The 25,706-nt window shown below is 40.6% G+C and overlaps 1 protein-coding gene across 4 annotated transcripts in view; it reads left to right on the top strand.

Annotated features, from left to right (window-relative positions):
* Positions 1 to 25,706, top strand: part of atrnl1a (attractin-like 1a) — a 232,028-nt gene that overhangs the window by 72,935 nt on the left and 133,387 nt on the right. For all 4 annotated transcript variants that reach the window (XM_079362624.1, XM_079362623.1, XM_079362626.1 and 1 more), the window contains 3 exons: positions 3,394 to 3,642; positions 3,777 to 3,914; positions 20,574 to 20,667. In XM_079362624.1, the coding sequence (XP_079218750.1) occupies positions 3,394 to 3,642; positions 3,777 to 3,914; positions 20,574 to 20,667 (481 nt within the window). The remainder of the gene's footprint in view (positions 1 to 3,393; positions 3,643 to 3,776; positions 3,915 to 20,573; positions 20,668 to 25,706) is intronic.

The raw sequence follows: 25,706 nt of genomic DNA, 5'->3' as shown, positions 1-25,706 counted from the left end.
TTAAAAATATTTTCTTATTGAAGCTAGCTAAGTAAATAAGTGCAAGACTGACGGTGATATGTTTGTCTTGATCTAAGGCATCTAGGAACAAAAACCTGTTAGGTTCAAAGTGAAACGAGTTGTGTTTCAGGAGTCATGTATATAACCAGGCTCCGTATGTAGCTTAAATATGTTGATATATCAAACTGCATCCACGATGTCGTTCTCACCTTGTTAGTATACAAAAATATTGTTTTGTAAAAACGTGTGACTATAATAACAGTTTTCAACATTTCAAAATAAATCTCAAACTTTTAAAGCCCTGCATTGTATGGACTCACCACAATCATATGTGCGGCATGGCAAAAGAGGAGCTCACAGTTTCATCATATTGAGAGTAAAATGTCCTGAAGAGACACAGAAATGGCTACCATTTGGCCATGAGTAAAAATTGGACCCTTTTTAATCCAACAGAAGCAATAGTTTTCATTTTATCTGGATATGTGTTGTATTTGATTTACTGAAAGCTACCAGGCTCTTTCAATATGAGTCTTCCTTTTAAATGGTAAGCAGGCTGGGTATATTTATTGGATATTAAAGTCAGCTCTTGGGTATGCAAATATTTGCTTTCCTAGCCGATGACACCCTACTGTGTGCTGCATTTTGGATATTCTGTTCAACTGCCTTACTTTGAACTATTGATTATACTAGAGAAGGGGAGACAAAAATGACAAATAGAAGAAGAGGTAAAAGTAAAAAAAAAAAAGAAATGAAAGAAGAGCACAGTTAGAGAGAGAGGAATGACAAGTTAAATAAAAAGCCCAACAGCTCCATCTTGTATGATTTCATTGAACCTTAAGTGTCATATAGTAATCCAGAAAAGGATCAAATTACACTGAGATGATGAAGGAACAAGAGGAAAGAGAGGTGAAGAAAGCAGTCCTGAATAAGCAGAAGAAGAGGAGATGGCTCAGTGAATAGGAACTGTGGGGAAAAGCAGCAGGATAAAAACGAGGCAGGGAGAAGATTAAGAGGGAATCTGAGAAATGGAGAGCAGAAGTTTGTAATTATAAAGACGGTGAGGGAACAAATGAATCGGCATTGCTAGAGTTGAATAATGCAACATGGGGAGGTTGCAAACACACATACAGAGGGCGACGGGAGTATTCCGAGCGAGCAGGGACACACAAAGAGACACACGTTCAGCCAGAACATCTGTGGTGTATGGAAATGTCTTGTGTTCAAAAGGAAACAACTTCTGGTGAAGATGCAAATTTTAAACTTGACGCTGCATTTGAATCAACCTCGCCTAGGCTAAAAGAAACAACACCTCGTATAACTTCTCTCAACCTTTTGGGTTTCTTGTGTACACGCCAGGAGAACCACAGAGTCTTCCTTCCTCTCGCTCTCTGTCGGTTGTGTTTCCACCTTCGCTTTGTTGAGAAGTCATTGAGAGCAAAAGAAAGGTTCAAAAGAAAGCAGTAACGTTAGCTTTGGAAGGTTGCCATCTCCAAGAAAAAAAGATAATATACATATATATATATATATATATATATACTATATATAAAACTAAAACCTTCTTTTTTCTTGTCACTTATTGCTTACGTTCTTCCACATTCAGCAAAACAATATTGAGATTGTTGTTTTCCCTTTTTCAACTATTGAATGCCATACCATAAAAAAGTGTCATTTTTTAATTTCCACGAGTAAAGTGTTTTTGAATGTCACATCCACTTTATGAATACAAATGTGATTCTGTACATGAGGAATGGTGTTGAAAAACTAAAAGCCAATTTCTTTCTAAATGTTGTGGGTCAGAAAAACGAGACTGAAAGTCTACAAGAGGAGTGAGATTATATCACTGGAGGCGTTTGATTTAGTTCATGCTCTGTCTGAAGCAGTTTGCATTAAAACTGTAGTGCAGTCTGAGCGACAGAAAGGTGCTTTTATTTTATCGAGAGCGTCCCAAACATCCCAAAGCTTCTGTTTAGATTGTGCGTAAGATGCACCAGTATTAGGTCTGACCAGTTCATTTAAGGTCATTTTTCATGTAGTTACATCTACCACAGCTGATGTGATACAATACGATGGGTTTTTTTATGTTCTCAATGATGATCTGTAAAGATTGAAGTCACATTTGCTGCGTTTCATTCAGCCTAATGCATGGATTTTGAAATATCTAATTGGCAAGGACGTGAAGGACTCCCGACCTAGACACGTTTTCTGCAGTGGTAAAAATCATTTTATTCTATTGACCTGGTGAGGTTTTTGCTTCCACTTAAATGTTATGATGTAGCAAAAAACTATTTCAGGTAAACAGTTCCGATTCTCACTTCAATCCAGAAGGTCGCTCTCATGCACCTTAACGAAATATTTGTTGTTTCAGTAGAGAATAAAAAGATGGCGGCTGCTAGCTGACATTATATGAACATTTAAACGTTTTCAATGCAGTCACAGTCCCGAGGAGCTTGTTGGCCTGTTCTCTCTATATCAGTGGATTTACACTCATACATAAATTGCATTATACGGGTTACTTCTAAAAACAATCCTAGTAGTTTTTCACTACACACAGATTGATAGAAACACATACTTGTGTTGAACTTTTTAAGTTAGCTTGAGAACTGACGGTTCACACATCGAAATCAAAATGAAAACACTAGCTTCCTGTTGAAAAAGACTTCATATTCGCCATCTCATATGAGATGAATTGGTCATTGGTTATGCCCCACCCTAACTCCATGTTATGAACAGGGTTTACACTTTTGGGTTATTGATGCTAGTTTTTGCCATGTCATAGCGCATCGTCCTTTCTAAACGAAGGGATTCTGACATTAGCTGCTTATGATAGTGGCTGTCGCAAATAGGACCAACAAAACACCAATCAACATTTGTTTGTAGAAAGAAGATTGACACTTGGTAATGTAATCTAATTCTAGAAGGATCCAAACACCTCTAATAATCTAAGAATCAATGCCAGGAAATCTTGTCTTCTAGGTTCTGGCTTCATTTGTTTAATGAGGCTCCCCACCTAAATATAATTGTTAATTAACCTATGAGTGCAATTGAGTGATCAATTCTACTTCAGTTGCAATTGGATTCACATTTCCTGCTAAATCACGTTTGGTTTCTTTCAACCATGACTGTAATCCAATGTTAACTTTAGTCAAGCAGTTTCTTTATTAAACCTTACCTTCCAAAACTAAATAAACAACACCAACAAGGCAGATCAGGTGACCAGAAAACATTTATTTTTCAACAATTGTTAGTGTCTGAAAATTTTGCAGAAAGGTTTTGCTCTTCTGCTTTAAGGACTGACGTTACGATAAAAGGTCTTTCCACTACACACATTTTTTTTTTTGACTTTTTCTCTCTTATTCCCTCGCCCTTTCAACATTTTTCACATCTCTTCTCCAGCCCAGAACTGTTCCGGTCTGAGGACATGTGCAGACTGTTTGGATAGGGCTGAGTGTGGCTGGTGTGGCGATCCTAGCAACACTGGCAGGGGCGTCTGCATGGAGGGATCCTACCGAGGCCCCATGAAGCCTGCTGGTGCGAGGGCCGGGCCCCGAGTCCGGGAACGACTGCGAGACAGGGACATGGTGCTGGATCAGAGTCTCTGCTTGTCTGATAGAGGCTACAACTGGGCCTTTATCCAGTGTCCCGGTGAGTGAAACTTATACACCCATCTTGTAACCACCACTTTTTCTCTGCGATAATTTCAGTGTGTTTTTTGCAGTCCTTTTAATTTCACATCTGAGTATAAATTTGACTTTGTGCTTGTGTTTAATTTCTCCCAGCGTGTCAGTGCAACGGTCACAGCAGGTGTGTGAACAGCAGCGTGTGTGAGCACTGTGGGAACCTAACTGCGGGGACACACTGCCAGAATTGCATGCCAGGTTATTATGGCGACCCCATCAACGGAGGGAATTGTAATGGTGAGTGCAAAGGGGGGGAGGAAGGGTGAACATTTTGTGTGTCCTGTGCTAAGTGGTTTGTGATTTATTTCTTTGATGACAACAAAACAATTTTTTTAAAACATTATTTTCCAAAAAAGCCAAAAAACACATCTGTATATATACATTAGAGTTAGCCAAAAGGCTAATTTTCATCTGTTGTACCTGACCAGATTTTTATAAAAGGCTCCCAAGAAAATCGAAACAAATTCAAACATTGCTGAAAGCTACAAATAGAAATGACATGGCAGCAATTAAGCGGACAGACAAGTAGTCACAGGTGAAAATACACCCTGCAGGCCAAACAAGCTGCAAAATGTATAATTAATTCATGATTGATGTCCTGGAGATTTTTAACATTTATATCCTGTGTATTTTTAGAGTTTTAAAGTGTAGAAAGGTTTTGAAAATGGTTTCTAAATTTATAGAAATCGTCAGGCTGTTGAAAAAAAGGACTGCCATCAAATGTCTACAACTGTAATGGGGACAAACAAACTGATGGGGGCAGTATTTAAAAGCTGTGATTTTAAACTTCGGCTTCTGTTGAACATTGAAAAGAAACAGTACACGTGTAGTTCTCACAGGATTGTGGTTTGCCCACATGTAGGGAAACAGCAGCAGCAGCAGCCTCGTCGAGGTCCTGCTTCCATTTCTTGTTGTTTTCTAGAGAATATTAAAGAGGTTCCACTCAGGAAACAATGGATGCTATGGGCCTTATGTGCACCATGTTTTTCATGTAGGGATCCAACTGTCAGCACTTTCCCATGCTTTGTTTTGCTTCATATGGAAATAATCAGGACCATTCCCACAGTCAGAGTTGTTAACAACAGATAATGTGTGTGAGTGGGATGATAGAAGACAGAAGATACAGGCGATGGGGCGTCTCTGGGGGCTGGCTTTGGAAAGGTGCAATATGTGAGCCTAGATGGGAGAGTGTAATAAATGAATGAGTGACTGCTGGACTGTGAGTGAGCGAAGGGTGGGGGTGGGGGGGGAGTGAGAGGGGAGGGGCAGTAAACATCAGTCTGTGACAGATGTGCATTTTGGCTTGGCGGCAGCGTGACATTAAATCGCTCTTAATCATTTTCTTATTTCCTGAGCTGACTGGTGTCTCTGTCCCTGGCGGCTGCGAGCGCAGCACAGTGATGGATGCTCGCGCCTCATTCGCCCCCAATACAAGTGGACAGACTCTGATACTCTGTCATTTCTACTTTGGCTTTAAATGCAATATTTTTCCTTTAAAAGATTCATTCCTTCCCCTTTCTCTCAGTGGCACGTTCTGATACCCTCGTAAGAATCTCCTGGTCACCCTGCAAACACCTTCAATTCTTGACACCCTTGACATGCATCCTTTTCTTAAACATATCAACTTGTTTTTTTTTTCTTTTTCCACTTTCCTTCTCTCTCCTTTATTTGTTTCTTCTCCTTTTTTTCCAGATTACACACTTACAGTCTTTATTTTCTCTTCTCTCCTTTAGCTGCCATCTCTTCTCTTCTCTTCTTTCCTCTTGTTTTTTGTCTAATTTTCTTTCTTTCTTTACATTCCTCACTTTCTTTCCTGTTTCTTTCTTGTCTTGTTTGCTCTTTTCTCGCTTCATTTCTATTCTTCTATTCTAATTTTCCTTCCTTTCCATGTCATCCAATTATTTTCATTTACTTTCTCCTCCTCTTGTAATTGCTGCTTCCCTCTTCTTATCCTTTTCTTAGCTCTCACTTCCTCTTGTTCTGTTTCACTTTCCTTACTTCCCTTATTCCCTCCTTTATCTTCTTTATTATCCTCTCTTTCACATACCTTGCTGTCACTTCCTCTCTTGTGTTTCATCTCCTCCCCCCTATTTTGTTATTTCATTAACTTCCCTTTTTTTATTTTATTTTTCTTCTTCATTTGCTTTCCTCTTCTCTGTTCTTGTATTCTCTCTGGCCCCTTACACAGATCACATTACCTGTTTTACATTCTCTCTTCCTCTGCCCTTCCCTCTTACGATTCACAATAACTTGTAACGCTCTTATTTCTTCCCCACTGTTCACCTGTCCATCAATCCATACATCCTCCAACCCCCTCCATCTCTCTTTGTTAGGAGGCACACTAGATTTACCTTGAGCTAAACTGTAGGGAGGCAGTGATGTGTGGCCGATTAGAGAACCGAATGATGGAGAGACAGGGAGGGAGGGGGAAGGCCTCGGTTCATGGGGTAATGAGGAGGAGGGGGTGGTGGTGGGGGAGACGTAGACAAGCACATTTAAAGAAAAAAAGAGATGAAAGCGTGTGGTGAGATGCACAAGGTTAATATGGATGGAAAAAGAGAGTCGCCCTTGAAGAGAAAGACGATGAAAAACAGAAAAGGGGATGGAGGGATGAAAAGAGGAGGAGATGGAGGACAGACAGAGGAGAGGGAGTGTGTCTGTCCCCTTGTCCCTGTGACTGATGATTAACTAACCTTGTCAAATCTGGATGTGTGTGTGTGTGTGTGTGTGTGTGTGTGTGTGTGTGTGTGTGTGCGCAGGGCATTCTTGTCTCTTTTCTCTGACTGTACTGCTCACCTTGTGCTGCACACGTACACAATCAAAAGCAAGCCACCATCCTTCAGAGCTGCAGCAGACAACATGTGGGATTTGAGTTTTAACGTTTAGAGAGGAACTTTTGTTTTTTACGTTAATCAGGGACAGAGTTGTGCATTGGCTTACCCTGCAAAAAGAAACATCCTCAAGTTAAGGCCACACAACCACAGATGTGTCGCTGAGGAGTTGAGGGGTTTGTGGTTTGCTTAATGGCACGTTAAACAGCGGCGCTGCAGATCAGAAGAGTGTCACAGTGGAGTCAAGCGTCTTTGTCGATGTGTTAAAGCGCCCTTTCTTAGAAGTGGGCTTTTACAGCTTGATTTTAGAATTTAAAAATCCAGTTTGCAACTGAAATGATTGACAGCCAGACAACTGTGAAAACATTTGCTAACAGTTGAGATAAAAAACAAAGTTGCTTATTCATTTCATGAAGAAATGTCATTATTAAGCTGTTTGAAAACGGATTTTTATTCAGTGTTAAGAGGAGGAGCTAACATGTCATGATTTTAACTCACATTTATTTAGTCTGCATGTTGTGATTAATAACTTCTAATAAACTCAGTGTTCTAGCCCACATTTACAACCACCCTGTCCCGTCTTCTGGCTACTTCTCAGGTTTAGTGAGCCATCACCAGCAGCAGGCAGACTACTGTGCGCTCTGTTCCCTCTGAGTTGTCTTCCAGGCAAGACTCCAGCTTGTATTATTTCTTCTTGTGCTTGTTATCTTTTGCTACCCACTGCTTCAGCATCATGCTCCTCCGCCATCGGCACCTCACGCTGAACAGTTTTATTGCTTCCATAAATTTTGCATGATTCACATCAGTAGCAGGCATCTCGCTCCGAAAAACTCGTCTTTCTCTTTCTCTCACTGGGCAACCTCACATGCTCCCTCTGCAGATCCTCAGTGGTGCTGATCGATGAAACATTCAAACAGCACACAAGCTAAAGGTTGCTGTTGGGTCTTGAGGATGGTTTGTCACTCGGCCAAGAGATTTCATCATCTCTCACAGGTTTAGCTCGGTTCAAGGTTACTCGTGTTACTCTCAGAAAAAAATTAAGGCTTTGAAATGATAATGAAAACATATTTTCATCATGATGCTTACATTTCAAAAGTTAATTGTAATTCATCACATTTTTAATCGCGTGTTTGTAAAAAAACACATCTAATCATTTTAAATGTTTGTACTGTACTGGAGACTATAACAACCCCTTTAACCTAGTGATCAGCTGAAGGTGACACTGATGTTGATTTTTATGCCTTTTTTAAATTTGGTTTTATGATGGTCACTGCAGTTTTATGTAATTTATCCTATTTTTATGCTTTCATTTTGATGTTTTTGATGTTTTTATGTTTTATGCTAATTTTATGTCTTGTTTTACTGGAAAGCACTTTGAGCTGCATACCTGTATAAAAAGGTTCTATACAAATACAAAGCATATTACCGTAAATTCCGTACTATTGAGCGCACCTGGATATAAGCCGCAGCGGCTAAAAATAAGTAAATAAATGTATTTGTACATACACTCAACAAAAATATAAACGCAACACTTTTGTTTTTGCTCCCATTTGTCATGAGATGGACTCAAAGATCTAAAATTCATTCCAGATACACAATATTACCATTTCTCTCAAACATTGTTCATAAATCTGTCTAAATGTGTGATAGTGAGCACTTTTGCTTTGCTGAGACAATCCATCCCACCTCACAGGTGTGCCACATCAAGATGCTCATCAGACACCATGATTAGTGCATAGGTGTACCTTAGACTGTCCACAATAAAAGGCCACCCTGAAATGTGCAGTTTTTGCTTTATTGAGGGTCTGGGGACTCAGAACCAGTCAGTATCTGGTGTGACCACCATTTGCCTCATGCAGTGCAACACATCTTCTTCGCATAGAGTTTATCAGATTGTCAATTGTGGCCTGTGGAATGTTGGTCCACTCCTCTTCAATGGCTGTGCGAAGTTGCTGGATATTAGTGGGAACTGGTACGCGCTGTCGTATACGCCGGTCAAGCACATCCCAAACATGCTCAATGGGTGACATGTCCGGTGAGTATGCTGGCCATGCAAGAACTGGGACATTTTCAGCTTCCAAGAATTGTGTACAGATCCTTGCAACATGGGGCCGTGCATTATCTTGCTGAAACATGAGGTGATGTTCATGGATGTATGGCACAACAATGGGCCTCAGGATCTCATCACGGTATCTCTGTGCATTCAAAATGCCATCAATAAAATGCACCTGTGTTCTTCGTCCATAACAGATGCCTGCCCATACCATAACCCCACCACCACCATGGGCCACTCGATCCACAACATTGACATCAGCAAAGCGCTCACCCACACGACGCCACACACGCTGTCTGCCATCTGCCCTGAACAATGTAAACCGAGATTCATCCGTGAAGAGAACACCTCTCCAACGTGCCAGACGCCATCGAATGTGAGCATTTGCCCACTCAAGTCTGTTACGGCGACGATCTGGAGTCAGGTTAAGACCCCGATGAGGACGACGAGCATGCAGTTGAGCTTCCCTGAGACGGTTTCTGACAGTTTGTGCAGAAATTCTTTGGTTATGCAAACCAATTGTTTCAGCAGCTGTCTGAGTAGCTGGTCTCAGACGATCTTGGAGGTGAACCTGCTGGATGTGGAGGTCCTGGGCTGGTGTGGTTACACGTGGTCTGCGGTTGTGAGGCCGGTTGGATGTACTGCCATATTCTCTGAAACGCCTTTGGAGACGGCTTATGGTGGAGAAATGAACATTCAATGCCCGAGCAACAGATCTGGTTGACATTCCTGCTGTCAGCATGCCAATTGCACGCTCCCTCAATGCTTGCGCCATCTGTGGCATTTTGCTGTGAGACAAAACTGCACATTTCAGAGTGGCCTTTTATTGTGGACAGTCTAAGGTACACCTATGCACTAATCATGGTGTCTGATGAGCATCTTGATGTGGCACACCTGTGAGGTGGGATGGATTGTCTCAGCAAAGCAAAAGTGCTCACTATCACACATTTAGACAGATTTATGAACAATGTTTGAGAGAAATGGTAATATTGTGTATCTGGAATGAATTTTAGATCTTTGAGTCCATCTCATGACAAATGGGAGCAAAAACAAAAGTGTTGCGTTTATATTTTTGTTGAGTATATATAAGCCGCACTTGATTATAAGCCGCAGGTGTCCACGCTATAACAAGAGCTATTTACACAGACCTAGGCTACCGGTAACATCCGCAAATACTGTAGCGTCCGTACGGACGTTAAAGGACGACGAGAGCGTTCAAATAATAACTTTTAATAACCCGATCACTGTCGGCCGTGACCACGCCGTTTACAGCAGAGAGCAACACATAACTTGCCGTAACAATCCAACTCTCTCCCCCAGCGTTCTCTCATACAGCCACTCAACACGTTCGCGCTGGTGCATTCACTGACTCTCCACATAATCGGAATTCTGAACACATTATCAACTACTGACTTTACAACATGAACCGTTACAATACGAAGCCTAGCCGACGGTGTCTGTAACACGGCTGATGAAAAAGATGACCGTAATATATTTCACAAGAAAAAGTCCATCCATTCACTGCCTCAGAATGACTTCATTACTCACTTCCTCAGTCTCTGTTGTCGCTGTCAGTGTCATCTTAACGTGCAGCAGCTCTGTTAGCTTCTTTGACAGCCAGGTCGATCGCCTTTAACTTGAAAGCTGCATCATATGTATTTCTCCGTGTGTTTTCCATCATGAGGGTGCGTGCATGAAGCGCAAAATGACTGATATTAAGATCCGACGTGACGAAGTCAAATGTTTTTGCGGCAGAAGCTCATTGTCCCCCATAAAAAATCCATGCATTAGCCGCACCGGAGTAGAAGCCGCAGTGCTCGAAGTGTGAGAAAAAAGTAGCGGTTTATAGTCCGGAATTTACGGTACTCTCTTAATGGGTCCATGTGTAACTTTCATGTTTCTAGTGCAGGCCGGAAGGCTAACTGCAGTAGCAACCTGTTGCTCTCTCTCGCTGGCGTGTTCATATGTACATGATCGAGCATCTCATCGGAAATTGGGAAATATGTGAAATGTGAAATTCACATAGTCTTACCTTTTCAATAGAAGTGAAGCCATGTCTGGGTGGTTTCTTTCTCCCCAAAATGGATCGAAGCTCCCTCTGTGAATGAAAAGCTCTTTTGGCTTAGATAAAACCTTCTTTTGGTTTCTTGTGCTGACGTTGAGTCTGTAAAGGAGAATGTGTGGCGGTCGTTTTTTTTTTCTAATAACAGGCTCCATCATAGTGTCATTCTCGATCCAGTCAGGAGCAACTGTTGCTCTCTGTAAGTAGATCTGTGTGAGGAGGACGTCGAGAATGCACATAGAACGTCACTTCCAATCAACCCAGGTTCGTTAAAAAGTAAAAAGTTAAACAGGCAACATGGTAGACGGTGAAGAAATAATTTCAGGATCTCTGGTTGGATCAAAGTTTACAACATTAACTTAATCATGGAAAAAAACAAACATTTGTATTGATCAAAAACTAAATAAAATGAAAGGAACAGTATAGAAGTGAAAAGTTTGATGTCAGATATTTGTTTTGCTCATCAGCTGAGCTTTCTGAGAGTTGATAGAAAATAGCAAAATAAGACATTTAAAGATGCAGCAGTGTCTTTCTGCTGTCATCAGATATATCAGATATTGATGCTTGTATAAGTCAAGCAGCAACCTCCGCTCTTGAAAAAAAGAAGCAAACGCAGAAGAGCAAAATCCTGCAGTTTGTCCACTATTCGCCTGAGTGGAAGTCACACACACACTACAGCCAAAAAAACTGTTTTTACAGCATAAATTCAAATTTGCAGTCTGAAAATGTCTGATTAGTTATTGTCATCACTAGCACACACAGCTCTGTTTAGATTTTAGAAACAGGTGGGCATTATGGTTCATCCTAGAAGCTTAAAACCTGTTAGGCAGACTGAAAGTTAGGCTGAGACAGCATTTCCAACATGGCAGCTGCTGCCGATGAGCTCCCTGCAGTAACAGATGGCTGACGTCACTTATAATCAATAATATTTACAGTTTATGGTATGACTACTTTTTTTACTGACAATATTTCTCATCTATTTTCAGACAATGGAATATCTTCTGAAATTGTGACAAGGTATCATATCACTTATAAATGTATCACTACGGTCACTGTGTAGATCATAGATGTCTAAAAGTTGCATTTATTGCCCAAACCAAACCACAGATGGGGGTATAGATGTTAAACCCTGACTTTGGTGTACAGTGTCTGAGCACGAAGCCACAGCAGGAGTTGTTTGTTTATTTGTGTTCTGAGCAGATCTATGGAGATGTCGAGTGCTGTCACTGCAAGAAACTGGCAACAAAACTGCTTGAGCCAAAGTGAAGGACTGATGGGACAGCGTGCTGTGTGTGTGCGTGTGTCTGTGCGTGTGATGGATCAGACAGAGCCAGCTGTTGTTGCAGAGCTCTCACAGCAGACGAGGGATGCAGCCTGCGGAGTTTCTCCATTCACTCTTCAGCTTAGAGATGTTGCCAAATCCCACTACCTGCCATCTCAAGTGTGTCCAAGCGTGTGTGTGTGTTCTTTATAACATGTTTGTGTGTGTGTGTACCTGTAGAGCCTGGTGGCGGTATTGCCAACTACCCAGCATTCTTAGCGGTATGTAGTCATCTTCCCTTAAGCAGATATAGTCCTGGCATTTGACTGGTCAACATTTGAACGCAAAACACACACACACACACACACACACACACACACACACATTGTTCTTTAATTATGATTTTAAACAGCTTTCGAATCCTTTTTGATCTCCAGTCAGCTGCAGCTGTGAGTCATGTCCTGCTCCAATAAGCTGCTCTTATTTATGGCTTACAGCTCACACAGACAAGAGTACAATTATTATAACCAGCTCCTATCCGACCAGGACAAATAAAGTGGAAGTATCCCTGGACACACTAAGACCGACATGAGCACTTATTCCCCACAAAAGCAACCTCAATGTGAAGCAAAAAAAGAGACACTGTAAAGACTAAAAGGGTTCGCTGGCCCACACTTTCTAAAGTATTGGATAGTTTTTCTGCTCTAAGAGATGTGGCTTTAGACGCGGCATCGTACCACAGTGACCAACACACCCTTTGGAATATGTTTCAGATTCTCTCACACCTAAAAGGGAGACTGTGCCTCTGAAGGACTATATTTGTGTATTTTATTTTTAACCTCTTTAAAAAACACTTGAACCAGAGGTCCTCTTACGATCTGGTCAGTCTATTTTAAAACTTTCTGAACACGTCTAATCAGAAAATAATTGTTTTTTTTAATTTGGTTTCTTCAGAGTGAAAAATCAGATCAAATTCTATAGACTTACCCTAAAGACATACAAAACATAAAAAAAACATTTAAAAAAAACCATTTTATACACATCTAAAAGTTTTCTTCAAAAGACCGAAACAAATAATTAAACAAACATTATTAGTTCGATTTTTAAACACTACAAATGTATTTCTATTGCAATTCTAATCTCAGTGATCTGTACAAAGAGAAACACTTTAATTTATTGTCTAGCTTTAATAAATGTTATTAAGCATCAGACATTTTCTTACATTGCAACAATAACACTTTTAAGACCATTCTCAGGGAAACCAGCAACTATAGCATAAAAGTGACGCCGTTCTTCCTCACAATCATTGATGAACCACAAACAAACACATTTTCAGTCCACAATAAGACATTTATTCACACTATACACAATATTCATTCAACTTCAGGGTGAGCTAGATCTAAGTCAAAACCCAAACGACTATACCTTACTTAAACAAAATACAGATGCCAGATGAAGGAGGACAGTGTTCAGCTTCTGCAGCTCCCCTTTTAAAAACTGGCGCCCTCAGGTATTCTCCAATGCAGCGCAAGCACCAGCTTTGACTAATCAGTGGCCGGCGCGCACAGTCAGCATTTTCCTGATCGAGGGTGGGTACCTGCAGCGCAGCTCAATGACAGATCTGCCAACAAAAGCTCACATTCATAGCCTGTACTTCATATTATTTGTAATGATGTATGCTAACAAAGTTTAAAACACATTGGCCTAGACTTCAAGTATTTCCTTTTCCTCATCGAGATGATTCTTCTATAACTTCATTTACAATATAAGTAACTAAAAATCTGGCCCTGGGAATAATTAAAATAAATTCTCTTTAAAGGGGGATGCTTCTCTTCATACATTCTGCTAAGAGAAGGAAATGTTTTCAAGTGATTTAGAGCTCACCTAGGCGTGAAAATAATTTCTCAAGGTTTGCATATATACACGTGTGTACATGTAAATGTCTCTGTGTGTGTCTTCATGTCCCCCCCTTCCTGACCTGGACCCGGTCATTAAACCCTGTATAAACTCTGTCCTTTCTTCTCAAACCAAACTGCCCGTCTGTGGATCTGTACAAAGGAAAAACACGAGTCAGCTGTAGATGACACTGAGGGGGAAAAAGATGAAGACAAAAATTCATGAGCATGTGATTGATCATCATCTTGATTAAGCAGCGGGGTTCAGTGGCACACTGAAGAAAAGGGAGACTTGAACAATGCAGAGTGTGGGAAAACAAACTCTGAAAATATCACTTTATTATAAAGCTGATGGGCAGCTATCTGTGGAACAAACCTTTAGAGTCTGACATGTTTATCTCTATCTTCTTACCTTGGGAACTCTGTGATGTTAATGTTCTGCCAGGTCTTTAGTTGGTGTTGTAGTAAGAGCCTTTTCTGTCTCTCAAGTGTTAGTCAGTTGAACCTTTACATTGTGTCTTGCACAAACAGGATCAGGCAGCAGTTCAGCCACATGGGGACACGCAAACACCTCTCTGTATATATTCTGCTATGTTGAAGATTTCCATGTACTCGTAATTAACACCTGTGTTAAGTGTGAACATGATCCACAACGCCATGTTTTCAGGAAGTCTACCAGGAATTACAGCACTGTTGCTGTTAAAACACTGATTTCTGACTTCTCATCAAATCGTCAAGAACATGCTCCATACATCCCGCACAACAGACCCGATTCATGCCAAACAAACATGCAGCCTTATGTAGAAATGACCCAGGGGAGGCTAGATGAAAGCCCTTTTACTGAGAACTCACATAAAAGCATCTTTTTTCATGGTTGGGATTAAAAGCAAAGTGTGTATCTTCTGCATGAGGACGTGGCTCTCTTTGGTTACATGTGAACTGACTTTCTATTAAAGCACAACTTGGAATGTGTTTCACAGAATAAAGAACAAAGAGTTGAAGGGAATAAAAACGGAGTGTAGGCTATATTGTCATTTATAATGATAATAATAAAAAACAGACTTTTTAATCCCATTGAACAAACTGTTTTAAATGTTTTAAACTGTTTCAGTTGAGTGACGGTTAAGAGGGAGTGGCATTTAGGAACATTTATAACTCAGAGTAGTCTCTGTTGTTTAGGTGGATTCGAGACTTATGCATGGGTATAGATGCGGTGCTAACAGAAGCATTTAAGAAACTGCATGAAAAGTCACACTTTGAATTCTTTCGCTGCTACATTTTTTACAGAACTTAAGAACTGGTTGAAATTTCCTCTGCAGCTTACTTAGCAGCAGCAGCAGCAGCAGCAGAGGAGGATTCACATATCGTGTAGGTGGCTCTGGGTTCACTGCTTCTGAAGTCTAATTTAAAGAAAATCTTTTGGAAGGATTTTTTTTTCCTGCACCACACAGATTCTTATTTCTCCTTCCATTAAGTGAGCTTACATTTTTTTTAAACGACCCTCCCATGAGAATAAAACAAAGCGGACTGTTGAAACGGATAAAACATGGAAGATTGTTCTGTAAGGATTTATAACTGACTTGGTTCTTCTACCTGTTTCTTTGTGACTCACACAAGGAACACAGATTAAAAGAAAAACAGACAAACACTCACATCCTGTTCCTATCTACAGTACACACCCGACAACAGGCGTGTAATGTGTGTCTGTGTGTGTGTGTACATTTAGACGCAGTGGGGTGAGAAATTGTACTCTCTTCTGGGGGCTTGCACAAGTCAAGGGAAATATGATTTATATCAAATCAGCCTTTTTTGCTAAGAGATCAGGGTTTTTTTTTTTATTGCTGCTTATTTTTGTGTTGTCAGCAAGTGTGCTGTGTGATGTGCGTTTTATTCATTCACTCTGTTCTTCTTTACGATTCCCTTGCTTCTCACACCCTTCACCACCAGCCTCTCCCTGCCCCCCTACCCCCCTCTAGGAATTGAGTTAAATTTTCCTGCAGGCGTTTGAATACACCATGTGTTCAGACGGCTTGTATCGGTCAATGAATGTGTTTTCTAAAACAGATCTAAATGCTTAGTGCGCCAGCCTGACTGACTGGAAGGATTGACTGCAACAATTGGTGATTTGCTTCTTTAATGCGAGCTTGTATGAAAGTGAAGCATGTTAAATGTCCATTTCTTCTTTATTCATTCTTTGATAACGGATATCATATATGCTATGAACACATTGTTGGCCTCTCTTCATTGCCTTCCATGTCAGGTTCATGCTGATATTAAGGTGCTTTCATTGACTTCTAAAATTTTAAATGGAATAGCACCGTCTTATTTAACTGATTCTATGCACCATTTCGTGCCCTCCGCTCTCATGGATCCGGCCTGCTGATTGTGCCGAAAGTCAGGAAAAAGACTGTTGGCCAGCAAGCTTTTTTCCTTCTGTGCACCAGTGCTTTGGAACAGTCTTCCTCTTGTACAAAAGACAGGCATGCTCTGTGGATGTTTTTAATGCAAAGCTCAAGACCCACTTGTTTACTTAATGCTGCATGTCTTGAGTTGTTTTTTGGTTGATATTAGTACCTGTACAGCACTTTGACTGAAAGCGCTTTAGAAATAAAATTATTATTATTATATCTGTTGTAACAGGGCAGATTTTCAGCCAAATATGAAAAGCAATATAAAGGTATTTATCTTCAGTATCAATGCTCTTAGTAATAAACTAGCTAGAGCTTAGCTTATCTCTGATAACATCATGTCAGAGATAACAAACAAGATTATTGTGTGTTTGTATGTTAAGTATCAGACTGTGTTGTAAGGTGCACTTTTGAATCTTATTACCAGGGATGTATAGCCTAATTAACAGTGAGCAGTGAGTCAATGATCTCGTGTCATTTTTACCATGTTAACTTTGTCTTTTTACTGTCTTGTTCTGTCTTGCTGCAAAACCAATAGCCCTCCGGGGACAAATAAAGGTGTATTTGAGTTGTGACAAGAGAACATTCAAAATGCATGTCCTTAAAACCTCTCTGTTCATTGGCTTTAAAGGGGTTCCAGAGGAGTCTCCAGCTCCAGCTACAAAAAAGTGTGTGCGCAAGATATTGACTTGTTTTTATTAGGATACACCCATTAACTGCCAAACTAAAAACTATACAGCACATTCACACATGTATTGCAGCAAGCAAGTTAAAGTTCAAGTGACCTGTTATGAGTTAAAGAGACAATGTTCAGATTTGACACTGAATAAATACATGTATAGATTGATGAAGAATGGAGATCCTGGTTCATTTTAAAAACATCACCCCAGAAACAAAACAACAACAGGCATTGTAGATGTACAGACACATGTGGTCATGTTTGCTTCCCTTTAAACTGAGCCTCATTATCAATTAGATAACATGAAACATTTAGAATTAAAAATAAGTCAATAATCTGTGGCTCACTGAAATTGACTTTACTGTTCCTTTAATATGAGCGGATGAATGCTGTGTCCTGTTGTCATCATGTTGGGCCTTTTTGAGCAATCCAAGCAGAGCTGGACATTAACTTTTTCATCCACCAGCCACAGTGGCTGGTAGATTCAAAATTCTACTGACCATTCAATGCTCTTACCGGCCACAACAATTTTGGGCCGTTCTGGTGGCATTGCGAACAGAACATGTGGCCCTTACTTTCATTATAAACAAGCCAAACGCGTTCCTTCCCACTTTCATTATACCTCTATTTTTCATTAAATCTCTTGGGCTTTTTACCTTTCGTCGCTGGTTGTGGGTCTTCTCTTGGAGGACTACTGCGTTTCACCCCTGACAGATAACGCCACATTTTTCCTTTTAAATTTACAGCTGTTTAGCAATCTACAAATTTCTTAAGCCTAGTTTATACTTCTGCGTCACGTCGACTCCGTGCCCTCGGCGTAGGCTCGACGCCGTCGTTGAGCATTCATAGTCATGCGTGGAGGGAACACGTTGCTCCACAATTCACCACCAAGCCACTAGTGGGCAGTAGCGACGAAGGAGATTTGCAGAGGTGGTCTGTCCAACAACTAAATCAATCTAAGCTGAGAATGTGTGATTTCAACACACTCGTTAGCCCACTGAGGAACCTGGATGAAGAAATGCATTTTCGCTACTTTCGAATGTCAATCGGCTGATTTTCTTCGCTGTATACAGCCTTTTAATATTTCCGTTGTGACCGGAAAGACACTGCCGGAAATTACGTTTGTGTTGACGCGACGTGTAGTCATTTTTTGGAGGTGCGCGTAGGGCCACTGCATAGGGATGCAGAAGTATAAATTAGGCTTGCGTCTAGCATCTGCAACAATCTGGTGGCAGCACAGGCGCATCACTACCCCTAGTGGTCAGCAAGTGCATAACTCAATTGAATGCGCTCTAACGGCAACATTACCACCCGCCAGACTGGCGTGTGGGCTGATCATAGTCACCCACAAATCCAAAAAAATATATACTGCATTTGGCCGGTGGATGGTGCTGGTGCTGCCCTGAATCCAAGTCTTAGTTTGAACGTTATTTAATCGTGCTACATAACTGGAGATGAAAATAAAGCTGAGTTTAGCATATCTCATCTCACCTAACACTCATCCAAGTGTGTAGAGCAGAGAGTCTGTCTGCTCTGAGACTGCTCTGCTGGAGGCAGGATGTGTTCTCTGCTGAGGGGATTACAGAGGTTTCATGTTTGTTTGAAGAGAGGGGGAAAGTTAACAATGTTTCTTCACTAAACAATTTACCCTGATTTACTACCACATCCCAAATGCCTCGACTTGTCGTGTGCCTATTTTATTCTTTCCAAGCATGTTAATTACAATTCTGATTAGTCCTTTGGAAAAATAGTCAACAACAAGGCCACTTCTTAAACCTTGAACCTGAATTCTTCGTTTGTTGCTCTCTGTCTTTCCGTCTTCAGATTTTTTTTGTAATCACCTTTAGCTGAAGCTGTAACACATTCCTCTGTGTCTTTGTCGACTTTGTTGACTGCCTTCTAAATCAATAATGTAAACAGCAGAGTGACCTCAGCCTTCGCTGACACACCAGTGATTGCCTATTATCGAGTCTAAAAGCCATATTTTGATACGGCTCACTTATCTCCCAAGCCCTCACACAGACTGAAATAGTATTCGGTTATAGTTGTCCTCTCATCTGTTAACGTCTCTGTTTTTGTAAGAGAAACAACCTCAATTTGACTTTCAGCCTGCCGCCTTTAAACTTTATTTTCCTGTCGCTCTTTATTGTGTGTGTTCAAAAATCGTAATATTTAAAGCAGCGATTATGTCTCCCACCTTGTTTTTGCTCGGTGCAAGCGTGGAGCATCAGACGCTGCAGACGAGGAGAATGAGAGAGGAGGTTGTTTTCCTCTCATTATCAGTCGGCGCCTTGGCTTTACCTTGACCTGACTGAACCACTATTTTTATTACAGGGCCTGTCTGTGTGCCAATTGGAAAGAATAAAAACAAAGCACAAAGTCAATTCAGCTGGAGAGGGACGTGAGGAAAGGAAGGGTGTGTGTGTGTGTGGATGTGCACATGCGTTCACATGCGGTAACACAAGGGTAGAGAGAACGTTCTGTTTTGTCTCCACCATTAGTCACTCTGTGCAGAAGTTATTTAGAGTGGGAATTACAGGCCGGGCTCCTTGTGAATCATTATGTCCTGCGAACTTCGTAACAAAATAATGAGAAAGATTAGACTCGCACAAGAAGCCTCCCATGTTCTTTACTCGAGTTAAAAGTGGACTGACGACAACAAATAGCTTCCAAAATTTCAGAGTCGTTCTAAAGATTTACTCTGGATAAAAGGTATCTGGATTTGGCAATCGACTTTTCTTTATACCGCTTTTTTTTTTAACCAAAAGAACATAGTAGTAGTAAAAATTCCTCTATTGTTTTCACCCCTAATGTATACCTTATCTCCCTTGTTAACTAAGCAAAAATAAACTTCTCGTCCAAAATATATTTCAGAAGAATAGCTGAAAATGTCAACCACTTGGTGTGCTGGTGACCTCACGGTTAGTTTGTGCGGCCCACATACAGATAATATAGTATTATCTATAATCCTGGAAGCAGGCAGTCCTCGGTGGAATCCAACCTGTAGCTCTTTTCCTGCATATCCTTCCCCACTCTTTTGCTCCCTGATTTCCGACTTTATCCTAGTGGGAGCTGTGGCTCTGTGGTAGAGTCAACTCTCTCTTAACTGAAAGGTCAGGGGGTTTAATCCCCAGCTACTGTGAACATTGATATTGTCTTCAGTGGTGATCCGTTGCTGCCCAGACACAGTTATTGTTGGAAATCTCTCACAGTGTTGAAGTTATACGTCAAAGTCTTTCAGTTGATTCATTTCAAACAGGAGGGAAATGACAGAATATTCAAGTCATCCGCCTTGTTGCTCAGAAACTAGAGATTTGTCTTTCTGTCTTTGTCTCTGTCCATCGTTTCCTTTCTCCTCTTCTACTTTCTCTACCCTTTTTTTTCCTCCTCGAATCGCTTCTCTTTTCAGCCCCACACACAGTCTCATTTCCTAGCTGTTGCCGTTTTCCTCTTATTTGTTCATAAAATGATCCTTGAGGAAGAATAATGGTAACTATCGAATTTTTAGTTGTGTTAAATGCAATATGCAGGGCTAATGCTGGCTAATAATAAAGGCTAATTTTGAGAAATTCAATGACAATAAGTTAAAGGTGACTAAGCCTTTTTTTCTTGTAGAAGTTGTTTATTAAAAGGATCTGTTCTGCCTTTAAATCTTCAACATTAGTGGCTGAATCTGAACACGTCAACTTTTTCTCTTTTCTTTGCAGCGTGCAAGTGTAACAGCCATGCCAGCGTGTGCCACGTCAACACAGGAAAGTGCTTCTGTACCACGAAGGGCATCAAGGGAGACCAGTGTCAGCTGTGAGTACGCCATCATGTTACAGCAGTTTGATAATGAACCACCACAGAGCTCATTTGCTGTTGCTACGCCGTCTTTGCAACTGAAGATGCATTAAAGAGGGAAAAGCAACAATTTAAGAACAAGCAATATAAAAGGACTTTCATTGACACACAACTCACCAAGAAGATGCTTCGACATGACATTTTTTGCGTGCGTGTGTGTTTTTTCCCTGACTATCACACACTTGACCGCTGCAACACTGTGGTGTCATGAAGGGATGTCAAACCAACACACTGTAGAGATTGACTGAAAATTGCTGCATTGATCAATCACACAGGAGAGGGCAGAGATCAAATACAGAGAGGACACTGAGTGTGTGTGTGTGTGTGTGTGTGTGTGTGTGTGTATGTGTGTGTGTGTATGTGTGTGTTGGGGTCACCTGTTTGTGCCCCCAGTTCTTAATGTGTTTATTAAGAGTACCGTAAATTCCGGACTATAAGCCGCTACTTTTTTCTCACACTTCGAGCACTGCGGCTTCTACTCCGGTGCGGCTAATGCATGGATTTTTTATGGGGGACAATGAGCTTCTGCCGCAAAAACATTTGACTTCGTCACGTCGGATCTTAATATCAGTCATTTTGCGCTTCATGCACGCACCCTCATCATGGAAAACACACGGAGAAATACATATGATGCAGCTTTCAAGTTAAAGGCGATCGAGCTGGCTGTCAAAGAAGCTAACAGAGCTGCTGCACTTTAAGATGACACTGACAGCGACAACAGAGACTGAGGAAGTGAGTAATGAAGTCATTCTGAGGCAGTGAATGGATGGACTTTTTCTTGTGAAATATATTACGGTCATCTTTTTCATCAGCCGTGTTACAGACACCGTCGGCTAGGCTTCGTATTGTAACGGTTCATGTTGTAAAGTCAGTAGTTGATAATGTGTTCATAATTCCGATTATGTGGAGAGTCAGTGAATGCACCAGCGAGAACGTGTTGAGTGGCTGTATGAGAGAACGCTGGGGGAGAGAGTTGGATTGTTACGGCAAGTTATGTGTTGCTCTCTGCTGTAAACGGCGTGGTCACGGCCGACAGTGATCGGGTTATTAAAAGTTATTATTTGAACGCTCTCGTCGTCCTTTAACGTCCGTACGGACGCTACAGTATTTGCGGATGTTACCGGTAGCCTAGGTCTGTGTAAATAGCTCTTGTTATAGCGTGGACACCTGCGGCTTATAATCAAGTGCGGCTTATATATGTACAAATACATTTATTTATTAATTTTTAGCCGCTGCGGCTTATATCCAGGTGCGCTCAATAGTACGGAATTTACGGTAAATAGTAAAAAAAAACAAAAAAAAAACTGCCTATATATTTTACCTTGTAGACCTCCAAGTCGATTACTAAAGTTGCTTTTACACCGAACTGCCCAGTGAAATTAGGACATGTAGATCAGAAGTAGAAAACTGCATGCCTTTAGAATGGAGGCTAAACCATTAACTCTGAGCTGCACAAGGCTTCGTTTTTTTAAATTACTTTGCTAAATTGCTTTTCTTTGTGGTTAATCAGGTGTATAGGATAGACATTAAACAAAATTAAACAAAATGGAAGAAAAAAAGGCAAGGAGCACATATCTAGAGTCCAGAGCTGCCAGAAGACAACACAACGACATTTCAAAAAAGACACTCCTTTGAGCAAAAGGTCCTGGGTGGATAACAAACAAACAAAATACATGCACAGGAGTCATTTAGAATCATCAGTCAGTATGCCAAATAAGGCAGAGTTTGTACAGAACATAGCAGCATAAGTCATAATTCACACAATTACATCATACCAAGCGATGTAAAGAAGACCTAAGTAAAATTATCACGAGAGCTAATTTTGCTAATAACAAATTTTCTCCCTCTTAGCAATGAGCATTTAGCCTGCTTTTGAAACATGGGGGTGTTGTAGACTTTTAGTTGAGTTAGCTGTAGCCATGCCTGCCATGACAGCATGATTGTGGTGGGAGGGAAAGGGTCTCGTCAAGTCAGAGCAGCCAAATATTGTCAAGCTTGAAGGGTGGCTGAATGTTGGTTTCATATCGTTTGAAAAACCAATTAAATGTGTCACACCAAAAGGTGCTTAGTACAGGACAATGACAGAAAAAGTGTGACAATGAACCTTCTGCAGTACCACACCTATCTCACACAAAGGGGAGACTGATTCAAAAAGCCCTCAACAATTCTTTTGACACTGGAACACCTAATTCTTCCACCCAGGCCTCCTTTAGATACCACCAGGAGACCAGATGTTTAGAGTTTGGATGTGCAAAAATGTCACTCTTTGGTTTGGTTGTAAACTGTTAGTTGGACTCTCTCTCAAAGCCTGACTTGAATGTAACAACAGACATATGATTAAGGGAGATGAAATTTAGTTTGAAGCTGAAGATATGATGCTAATTAGTAGTCTATATAGAGAGCTCCAATACAACATAGTCCCCTCTCAATTCAGTCCAAAAAAACCCACTGTCCATTAACCCTGGCTTAAACAAATGATTTAATGCTATAGGAATTTGAAAGATTCTGTAGACAAAAAGCTTGTTTATTTGATTCAAAATCTTCCTGGAAGCATGAGCATGAAGCTATGACAAAGCAAGTAGTGTGTTGGCTGTGATCTAGAAAAGATGAGTGCTGAAAGAGAGGTTCCTGAAAGCCCAGTAATAATGCTAAAACACGGGAGGAACAAAGAACGTCACTGTTTAGATCTTTCTACAGAAAGGATTCAGAAATGCGATGCGGTTTACCGGCCCATACAAACGAGAGAAAAACTGAATGGTAACAATGGTATGGTAACAAAAAAAACCCCTAACCCTTCAAGAAGGTTTTGGAAGCGGTACTAGAAGCTTGGGACCATTATTATTGCATCAATCCAATCATAAAGAGCGGAAGCAACTTCCAGTTCCTCATATTAACTTTGAATCTTTCTTGTCATGTTCAATAAGTTTAGTTCTAGTAAAAGTTTGGGGGTGTGGTGGGAGAAAGAGGTGTGACCGATCATTGATGTGTTTGACTAGTTTATTTTCTTCATAGGTCAAGCTTAACCCTTTTTAGGAAAAGTGACTATTTTTGTTAATTTCGACAAAGATTACATATGGCCACCCTTGTGCCCCTCAGTAAGGTCGAGAAGCATTTGATCCTCACTCAGCCAATCGGAAGAGATCACCCTATGTCACTGATCCTGCTATTGTGCGATTTGAACCAAATATGGAAACTTTGTCAATGTTTATTACAATTACAATTTTTGAAAAATATCATGACAGAAATAAAGTTCTGTTATGTTCATGAATAACACTATGAGGTTGAATTTTTGAATTTCAAAGAATTTCAATGAGTGCCCTTTAAAGGGTTAAATTACTTGAAAAACATAAATTATTTTTTTTCCATCTTGTTTATAACTAACACAGTTTTGAAAACAAAGTTTACTTTTCAATGACGTGTTCAGATCTTAAATACTGACTGCAAGTAAAGCACTGCACACACGCGCGCACACACACACCTACACACACAAATATCCTCATAATAGCTACCAGTTGTGTACATTTTCTTAACCTTAGCTTAAACTTTGACCTCCTATTATCTTGTTTTAACCTCAACTTCAACTCAGCCCCTGACCTCGAATCGACTCAGAATGAGGGCCAGCAAACTGCACTTGTCTTCCTTCAAACTTTCGACTCTCTCCATATGTCTCCTGTCAACTTCAATCAGGGATATATCTTTGAAGTTTTTGTTTTTGTCACTGCCATGTTCAGAATTGATCAGTTGAATTGATTTTAACCTATTAAGGTCAGATTATTACCTTAAACAGCCTCTTAAGATGCTCTCATCCAAGTGAAGTCGCTCTTGTAGATGTGGGCTGATGTGATCTTTAAGAGAGAAACAGAAACAGTTTGTTTCTGAACTGGTCATTGAGGCCCATATGAAAAAAATAGCACTTGAAGATTTCAGTTTCTCCAACGACTCATCATTTGATGTTCTTATTTAGAAGGTTTTTATCTTCATTAATAAAGCACATGCAAACTCTCAAAAATGAAGATAGAGACAAGTGTGAACATCTTGCTGTTCTGACTTATGGAAAAAAAATTATACATTTCTTCAATAAATGTATGTACAACGGATAGTTTAGGGCAAAGAACAGGACACAAGTCTACCATCTGTCAAGCTACATAATGAGGTTTGAATCAGAGAAAATTCAGTCTGATCCCCATGCATTTGACTAATATAAAACTTGGAACAATACCCATCTGCAGCTGAGTGTGAGTGAATGTTGAATTGGCCGTGTAGCTCCACTACTTCTGTTCACTTGGCAGTGCTCAGGGTTTTTTTGTGCGTAATGTTTCTTTTCAGCGCACAACAAGAATCCAGTGTTCTGCTGGAGACTCCACAGACGGGCTGAGAGCAGAAGTGCTGCATCTTTATGTGATCATTTGTGCGTCGCTAAGCCTGAGTGCTGCGGTCTCTTTCACCTTTGATTTGCTCCAGCAGCCTCCCTCTTTGTCTCGCTGTGCCGGTGCTGTTTGTTTTGCTTGAGTTGCTCCAAAAATGGTGTATGCCAAGTAGAGGGCCATTTGTTTGTGGCTTTGATTATGAATGAGCAATATCTCTCTGGGGTGGGTTACAGCAGGTGCCTGTGGATTCTTATGTGCACGATGAGTCAAGAGATAAAAACAGGGCCATTAGGTAAAGCAGGTATTTGGCCTTTGTTGCTTGTTTGTCACGGTTTAGAATCCTAAAGCCTGCCTCAGCTCCAGATCTCAGCCTGTATTTAGGAGGACTGAAAGCTAATTCCAGCAAGATAACAGCTATAGATGGGACTCCCCTGCCGTTACACATGGACAACGTCATTCAGGCTCTGTCTATTTAATAGTAACGGTCTTAGGTTGAAACACAGACAGAAAGATTTCATTATCAGTGTCTGTTTGACTTGTCTGAAAACCAAAGGACATTGTACGTTGCTAAATGTAACAGTTATGACTGACTATCACCACAGAAATGAACATATTTGTAAATGTCAAGTA

The sequence above is a fragment of the Symphodus melops genome (genome assembly GCF_947650265.1).
Source record: "Symphodus melops genome assembly, chromosome: 15".
NCBI lineage: Eukaryota > Metazoa > Chordata > Actinopteri > Labriformes > Labridae > Symphodus > Symphodus melops.
Note: the sequence above shows the minus strand (reverse complement) of the source record. Positions and strands in the feature narration are given on the sequence as shown.